The sequence below is a fragment of the Malus sylvestris genome, chromosome 12 (genome assembly GCF_916048215.2).
Source record: "Malus sylvestris chromosome 12, drMalSylv7.2, whole genome shotgun sequence".
Lineage (NCBI taxonomy): Eukaryota > Viridiplantae > Streptophyta > Magnoliopsida > Rosales > Rosaceae > Malus > Malus sylvestris.
In genome coordinates this window covers 16960939-16969888 of record NC_062271.1, presented here as the reverse complement: position 1 = coordinate 16969888, position 8950 = coordinate 16960939, and the positions used below count along the sequence as shown (strand labels likewise).

The 8950-nt window shown below is 38.8% G+C and overlaps 1 protein-coding gene across 1 annotated transcript; it reads right to left on the bottom strand.

Annotated features, from left to right (window-relative positions):
- Positions 1-232: 232 nt before the first annotated feature.
- On the bottom strand, positions 233-6501 carry LOC126592902 (ABC transporter B family member 1). The gene is made up of 10 exons (XM_050258706.1): positions 5730-6501; positions 5565-5619; positions 5254-5429; positions 4966-5166; positions 4583-4842; positions 4181-4497; positions 3859-4082; positions 2763-3136; positions 1929-2643; positions 233-1720 (listed from the first exon to the last, which is right to left on the bottom strand). Exons 1-10 carry the CDS (start codon positions 6180-6182, stop codon positions 431-433), a joined length of 4065 nt encoding a protein of 1354 aa, XP_050114663.1. The 5' UTR covers positions 6183-6501; the 3' UTR covers positions 233-430.
- Between the last annotated feature and the right edge of the window lie 2449 nt (positions 6502-8950).

Genomic DNA, 8950 nt, shown 5'->3' with positions numbered 1-8950 from the left:
GGATTCCAGGCACGATTGATCTTGACAATTAAAGCATGCACACGTGGGTTTGTACATCGAGTTGTGAAGGTTAGAGTTCGAGAGAATCTGTCTTGTAACCGGTTGTATCTCTCCTTGCGTCTATCTAACTCTATCTCTTATTACGTGACCTGGACTCGAGAGAATGTACAACTGGAGATAGCTAAGAATCTCTCGGTGAAAATGCACAAGGGTTTAATTATCAATTTCAATCTCGAGGGAAGTATTTGCGTCTATCATTCTCTTCAAAGATTCATGAGGGTAGAGAAACATATATATGGTAAAAATAGAGGGGAAGAAGAAAGATACTACATATACTATACCAAAAACAGAAAAACAGAAAACAAAAACAAAAAATCAGAAGGGGTGGTATGTGGGGATATACTCCTCTTTACTGGTATGTGATTTCACCTTACTTTCCTTCTCTTTCTTCCTCTTCTCGCGGTTTTACTGATGAACTTGAACCTGATGCAATTCCGATGGCTTGGGTGTGCGTGAATCTTTGTAGCTGTATCATGCGCGCATAACACCCATCCGGGTAATTTTTCAATAGATGGGAGTGGGATCCTTGCTCTGCCACCTTTCCATCATCAATCACTGCAATGACATGCGCATTTCTGATAGTTGATAGCCTGTGTGCAACCACAATTGTGGTTTTTCCCGAGCAAGCACGCTCAAGTGCCTCTTGAATAGAGCTCTCCGACTCAGCATCAAGTGCACTTGTTGCCTCATCAAGAAGCATAACCTCTGCCTTCCTCAATAAAGCCCTGGCAATTGCAACTCTTTGTTTCTGTCCTCCAGATAACTGAACTCCCCGCTCCCCAACAAATGTTTTGTATCCCTCCGGCAATGCAGATATGAACTTGTGAGCGTTAGCCAGATTTGCAGCTTCAATGATCTCAGCCTCAGTTGCTGACTCATGTCCATAAGCAATATTTTCGTATATGGTTGTAGCAAAGAGGCATGGCTCCTGTGGAACCACGGCAATGTGCCTTCGTAGGGACTTCAGATTGTATTTTCGAATATCCTTCCCATCAATCATAACTCGTCCTGATGTTGGGTCATAGAATCGCTGTATCAGTGCAATGACTGAACTCTTACCGCATCCACTAGGACCAACAAGGGCAAGAGTCTTGCCTGCTCGGGCACGGAGGGAGAGGTCACGGAAAATAGGGACATCAGGGCGACTAGGGTAAGTAAAGTCTACATGCTTCAATTCAATTTCCCCACGCAGACGATCAGGGACTACAGTAGCATCTGGATCATCAGGTTCAATTTCAGTTTTGCGGTCAAGGAGTTCAAACACTGATCGCATGGCTCGACCACCTTTGATAAAGTCAGGTGCCAGGGTCAATGTTTCTGCTGCACCATTTGCAGACACCATGAGGACCATGAAAACTCGGATTGTCTTTGAGAAGTCGGAGATTCCATGCTTTACAAGCCAGGAAGCATACCAAAGACCTAGAGCATAGGAAGCATAAAGTGCAAACTGAGCTATCCCAAATCCAATTCCAGCAATCTGGCCCTTCCAAAAGCACCGGCGTAGTGGAATCTGGAGGTTTCTGGTGAAAAGACCAACAATTTTTCCCTCTGAATTGAATGCAGCAACAGTCCTTACATTGGCTATGGCCTCCCCAGCTAGTTGGGTGGCCTTGGCATGTGCAGCTTCAAGGTCTCCAGAGAAACCCGTCATGAACAGTTTCTGTTACAAATTCACCAACAGACCATAAATTACATGACCGTGTCAACAAATAATCTATCAGGGAAAAAGAGTAAAACATGCGTCAATTTTCACTAGAGTATACTCTTTTCCCCACTTAAATGTCCAGTCTGAATGTGGCAAGATTCAATTAGTTTCCAATGATTTCTAATGCATGCTTGATGAACTATTTTTAGAAGAAAAAAAATACCTGCAAAACTGTGGCTGCAACAACCAAAGGGAAGACGGCTATGAGGACAAGGGCAAGGCGCCATTGCAAAACAAATCCCGCAGTGCAAGCAACAAGCATGAGTGCTGTGTTCTGTACAATCACAGAAATCCTGTCTCCGATAGCTGATCTGACATTGTTGGCATCAAGAGCCAGCCTTGCTGAAACCCTGGCACTCTCATTTTCCTCCTGATCAAACCATGCCATTTCATTTTTCAAAACTGCTGTCAGCATTTTCTCCCTCACCCGTTTTGTGAGGTTTTCTCCCACAATATCCCAAAAGAAATGTTGTAACGTGTTGAAGATTAGTGCAGCTGATGAAAGTCCAATTAACAAGTAGCAGTACTTATTAATTTGTTTGATCATGAAGGCATGGTCCGGATTATAGTAAACACTGAGGACAGCACTTAGAACATATGCAAAGAAAGCACTTAGAGAACCACAAACAACAGAGCCAACTGAACCAAGTAAAGCATAAACCCATTCAGGAGAGTTCATTTTAGCAAGGCGCCAGAAGGAACTAGCTTGCTCCTTGAAGGGTAGTTTTTCAAGCCGGTAATTGGGATATGAGGCATCAAGGGAGAGACTAAAATCAGAAGTAGAAAAGTCCGATAGCCGGCGTGAGTATGGTGATCGACCGTATGAGGAATTTCTGGCAATTATAGGTGAGCTCACAGAGTTTCTGGCACTAGAAGGCCTGCAAAATGAAGAACTGTGATAAGCATATAGATTTGTCAAGTTAAAAACTATGAATTTACAGTAGAGATAAATAAATGTTCAAGAAACAATCATGAATCAACAATGTGTGGACCCTACCTTGCGCTACTCTTTCTCGCATTGTTGAGAGCAGTTTCATGTGCCATCTCTTGCATCCGAATGAGCTTGGCATAGACACCATTTTCTCCCTTCGAGAAAAGTTCATCATGGGTTCCAATTTCAGAAACACTTCCTTGTTGGAGAACAGCTACAAGGTCAGCTTTGCGAATGGTTGAAAGGCGATGGGCAATGACGAGAGTTGTCCTTCCAATCATAAACCGGTCAAGGGCTTCTTGCACCAGCTTTTCCGACTCAGAGTCCAATGCACTCGTTGCCTCGTCTAAGAGCAGGATTGCTGGGTTTTTCAGCATTGCCCTAGCTATGGCTATTCTCTGCTTCTGTCCTCCAGACAATTGCAGTCCTCTCTCCCCTACCTGCCATTTTCAACTTATCGTTAATTTGAGTATAATTTTACACTGAAGTTCACTCTTCCATTAATTCGATCATTCTTATTTAATCTCAGACATACTCTATAGAAAGAGATGAAAGTTTTACAGCAGGTTTTAGTCTGTGTAGTCGTTAATCACAGACAAAATAAGTACTTTTTTTTTTTGTTATAAGACGACATTCTAAACTGCTCTAATCTGTGGGGAGGGGGAATCGAACTTCGGTTTTCTTCCTTGTATCTTCTTTTGTCTTGAACTTGCTATTATTTAATCTAAATAAATATTCCCTTCTACTTTATTCAGTCCAATGTTTCACCATGGACATGCCAAGCCTTATGATTCCTGCACATGCATTGTTGATTGCACCATGTTACTTTCTACCAAATGCAGACATGACCAAACGCTTCCCCACATTGACTTTTATTTAAAAATTAAAGAAAAAAAGCCTAAAGATAAAGTCCGTTCTTGTTTGTTGACCAAATAACCTAATGCATCTTTAATAATATATAATATAAGAAACTATAAGCCATTAGAAATTGACCTGAATCTGGCTCCTTTCACTCCAGATCCAAATTTAAGAGATTTTAAGTTCTAAACAATCCTAATTGTTTCGGGTGTCCGAAATGTATCACAGAGGGGGTTCAGATTCATGTTGAACGGTGCTAATTTGTGAATATGATAATTGTATGTTACTGTCGTAGTTAGCTCACCTGAGTATCAAAACCATCAGGAAGTTTGATAATGAATGAATGGGCATTGGCAACTCTGGAGGCTTCTTCAATCTCAACTTGGTCCGCATCCGGCCTGCCCAAAAGTATATTTTCTTTAATGGTGGTAGCAAACAGAGCTGGTTCTTGGCTCACAAGCCCTATTTGTTGCCTCAGCCACTTTAGTTTCAATGTCCTTATGTCATGTCCATCTAGCAGCACTTGTCCTGCACACAAATTCAAATATATGAACTCGGGAGCAACATTAAGATCTATTCGGAATTTGGATTGAAGACATTGGAAATGAAATGACTGGATGATTTACCTGAGGAAGGATCGTAAAACCTCTCAATGAGAGAGACCACAGTGCTCTTACCAGAGCCACTGCTACCAACCAAAGCAATGGTCTTTCCAGCTGGAACATTCAGCGAGAAATTGTTGAGGATACGAACATCCTGCCTCGAAGGGTAGGAAAAATCAACATTTTTCAGCTCAACTAGTCCCGTAACGGACTCTAATTCCATTCCTGCTTCGCTATTCCGGTCCATGCCCGGTTTGTGATCAATAATTTTGAAAATCTTTGCGGCTGCAACTTTAGCCTTCACGAATGCGCTCATGCTTGGGACAGACTGTCCTAACCCTCTGTTGATCAAAGAGAAGCATGAACATACAGCAATTTAACTAGTAAAACAGTTTCAAACTCACACGAACGTAACACAGTACTTACATTCCACCTAGCATGACGGCAAACATGGTGGAGATGGCAAGACCGCCATTGGTGAAGTGGTGCCTTACAAGATAACCCCCATACCATAGAAGAAGTGCATAACAGCAGAAAACTACAAAGTAAGTCGCTCCGAGTCCCATTCCTTTAGCAAATCCACTTTTGTAACCAAGCTTCTGAGACACCTTCAATGCCGAGGAGTATGCTTGTAGCGCTCTCGATTCCCCAACGTATGACAAAACAACTCGAATTTGAGCTACAGTCTGCAATTTGGCTAGAAATCAGCTAAACCCCAGATGCAAAAACAGCTTAAATTTTTCCACAAATCAAGTAAAAATCGAAGCTCGGAGACGGAGATGAGCCAAAAGGAAGCTGCATTTTCTCACCTGTTCTACCGTGTGTCCTGCTTGTGACAGAGCTTCTTGGCTCTTGCCTGAGATTTTGCCTAATGCGGTGGTATGAATGGCTCCGATCACCGCTATCAGCGGAACAACAGCAAGTGTGACAAGTGCTAATTGCCACACAGCAGTAAAACCCACCACGAATCCAGACACAAATGTTGCCATATAGTGAATGAAATTACCTAACTGCACGAAAAAACCAATCCCAAATGAGAACCAAATTTACCAACTCGAATTTTCGAGCAAAAGTTTCGAACTTTCTGCTTGCTTCACCTTCTCACTAATGGCGTCCTGGACCATCACTGCATCGGTGTTGATTGCAAAAACGACGTCGGATGTTCGAACCTCAGTGTCAAAGTACTGAACGTCCTGGCTCAGAGCAGCCTCAAGGTACTTTATCCTCATCTTTGTTGATTGCCGCTCTCCGGTCCACATCCAACAAGAAATCTCTGCAACCCAAATTTAGAAGAAAGTCCCAAGTCCTCACTTGCATTAGCAAAAACCCCAGAAACGAAAACCCAAAATTATTATAAAAAAATAAAATAAAATAAAAATAAAAATAAAGCCGACGGTTAAAAGCTCACCGGCCCATGAAGCCGCCCATATTGCAGCTCCAACCACCAGAAAGTACAATGCGTACTGCGAAAAAATCACAAACCCAAAAAAAGGTCAGTAAAAATGGAGTTTTGAACTTTTGATTCGATCACCGCATTCATAACAACATGCTAAGATTTCGTTTCTTATAGTACCTTCAAAACCTCCTGCATCATCTTATCCATGTCGTTCGCATTCGCGCCGAAAGAATTAACAAGATCGGCGAAGAACCGGAGAAAAATGGGGAGAGAGCTGCCATGCACGACAGCTCCGACTGACCCAATTGCCATCAGAACGTAATCCAGCCCATCAGCGAATCTGAAGAGTTCCTTGAACTGAACTGCAGGTAAAGACTCCGACTTTTCTCCGCCGTCGCCGCCGCCTCCGGTGGAGTCCTTTTTGGGCTCGGAGCTCTCCATTCTGTCTGCCCTTTGGGGAGTTGATGTTGTTGCCCTTTGGGCAGTTGATGTTGTTGCTGTTGGGTTTGATGGGTTTGCTGGTGGATTGGTTTTAAAAGGATCGGCCGCATCAGGCAGCAGCTCAAGACCTTGCATTTCGGACCATCTCCACTGCTCAATCGTCTTTATCCCCTCAGAATCTTGTGACATTTGCAAAAAATTCCTAGCTTTATGAACAAGCCAAACACTCTCTCTCTCTTCTGTCTCTCCTCTCTCCTCTCCTCTCTCCTCTCTCCTCTCTCTACTCTCTCTCTGTCTCTCTCTCTCTCTGTCTCTCTCTCTCCCCTCTGCTATCTCTCTCTTTTATTAGCTCAATCTACCTGGTGGCTTTTGGAGCTCATTGTCCTTGCTTCTTCTTACTCTTCCTCTGATTTCTTTCACTCCCTCTCATAATTTTGTTGTTTTGTGTGTTTTTCGTTATCTGTTTCCGTTGGTGCCTCCCATGTTTTGGTGCGTTTTACGGTGGGAGGGATTGCTTCACTTTTTATAGGGTAATGCTACACTTAATACTGATTTATATTATTTTTTTAAGATTATCTTCAATTTTTGGGTTAAAAAATTTAAATTTTAATTCAGAAACTGATTTTCTACTCAAATCCTTATGATCTTAAATTTTAGCTTCAAATTATTAAAAAATGAATTTAGACTAATTTTTTTCTTAAAGTAATTTTTTATTTTTTTTAAAAAAAATTATGCAGACTATTCTAATTTCATTCTATAAACATTATAATTCAAAAATATTTAGATTCCAATCAATATTGAATAATCACTAAATCGACACCAAAAAACTCATAAAACACTACAAAAGAATATGAAAAACATAAAATATTTTTTCTAATTACTTTAGCCGTTGGATTTAAATTTGGAACGTTAGATATTTTTTTTACTGTTGGATTTGATCAAATTAAATCTTAACCATTGGGTTCAATGAATTTATAAATATAAAACTAAAAAGAATATACATATATGGTGGGCCAGCCTCATTAATCCAGAAGGAATCCTAAGCTAAATTTGTCATAAAAATGAGTTTTGAGTTTTAACTTATATTTGCCCTAAGCGTTGGAACAAGTTAGGGTAAATTTAGAACCTAAAATTTGATTTTTACTCCAAGGGTTAGAGTAGGTCTAATAGATGTAAGGCTCACCAACACATATGGATACAGCCTTTATTATCTATTAAATATATTTTATAAATCATATGACATAATTGTTACAATTAAATTATTATATAGGTGTTAATTAATGTATTTATTTTTTGATATATTATTATTAATATTATTGATATATATATATATATATATATATATATATAAAATATGTAAGAAAAACCAGACTCACAGAGTGAGAAAAGAGAGGGATTTTCTTCCGGACAAGCAAAACTGTGAAAACAGATGTGTTTTTTTTTTTACCAAAACATATTCAACCCACAACGCCCAATAGAAAATTACAAAATCCCATTACTTAAACCATTTTTTCCTGTTTTAAACTAGGATTGTAGTGACCAATTTGGCCAGGACAGTACACTAACTTTTGCATTTGAGTTCAAATTAATCTCAGTTGTTATTTAAATTAAATTAATTCGAATTTCTTTGTAATAAGAAAAAGTTATTCTAATATACATAAAATGAGATTCGAACTTTTGTGTACCTGAGAGCACAATGACTTTTTTCTTCCTTTTGTTTGTACTTAGATAGATGTAATAGTTGTTATAACCATAAAAAAAAAATTAAAAATAAAAAAAGGATAGATGCAATAGTTGAGACGTTAGTTGAGACGTAAGTTAGGCCAGATAGAAAAAGTAGTGTATCTGCTCTTGGACTCAAGTTCAAAATTTCCACCCCATTAGTGTAGTTTAGAATAAGAGGAATGTTACATTTATCATCTATTACTGTATTAAGGTAAGGTCCACCAACACATGTCTGTTCTAACTCCATTACAGATATTATAAATAATAGTACAAATAGATTATACGAATAATATTTTTGTTAGAATAATAGTTTATAAAATAAATAAAAAATCAGATTGACAGTTGAAGGTCTCAAAGCCTAGTTACTTTGGCTTCTTGTACAAGTTAAATTGTAAAAGCACGCACAAGGGAAAAAATTTCACTTTCTTGTAAAAGTTCAAACCTGCTCCCCCTCTCTGTTTATCTCCTCTAAATCCGGCGTTGTTGCTGCTCACTGTACGCTTCACCACCACCCCCACCGCCACCCAGCAAAAAATAACTTTTATTATTTAAGAGGCACCCAATCAAACCCCTTCGTTATAAAATATTTAAATTATGGTCTGTAAATATTCCTTAATTGTATTATTGCTGCGTTTTCTTTGAATGTTGACTGAAAAAACTGTGGACGGTGAGCTCACTTTGTCAATGTAGACTCTGCTATTTTCTAACAAAGTTAGCTGCTTTTTCTTTTTTATAAGACGATAGCATTAGTGATTAGATATTAGATTAGGAAACTGACGGACTTCTAATTCACATTAAAATTTAAAGGCATAACTTCTTTCTACCATTGTAGTAAAATGTCACTTGCCAGAAAATTAGCTGCTTTCAATATAAAAAAGGACACTTAAACAAATAAAATTAATTTGTCCAAAAAAAATTAGTTAATTAACACGGTCTATTTTTATTTACCAAGAAAAACCCAAGTTCCATTTTCCACTTTTGCAGTTATTTTTAATTAGATAATTTAAATTGTTAAAAAAAATTAAAGTGGGATTCCAGGAAATCGTAAGTGGTGGACAAATCTGAGGATTGCTCTTAAATTTTGATTGAGTTAATCTTTTGCAGAAATGACAGCGAATATCTGGATTTGTTTAAGTGCAAGATTAATATTCCCTAATTAATTAACTTAATTAGTCAGAGTACAATCTGACTCTGAGCTTAAGAAGCGATTAAACAACTTAAGCATAAAACCA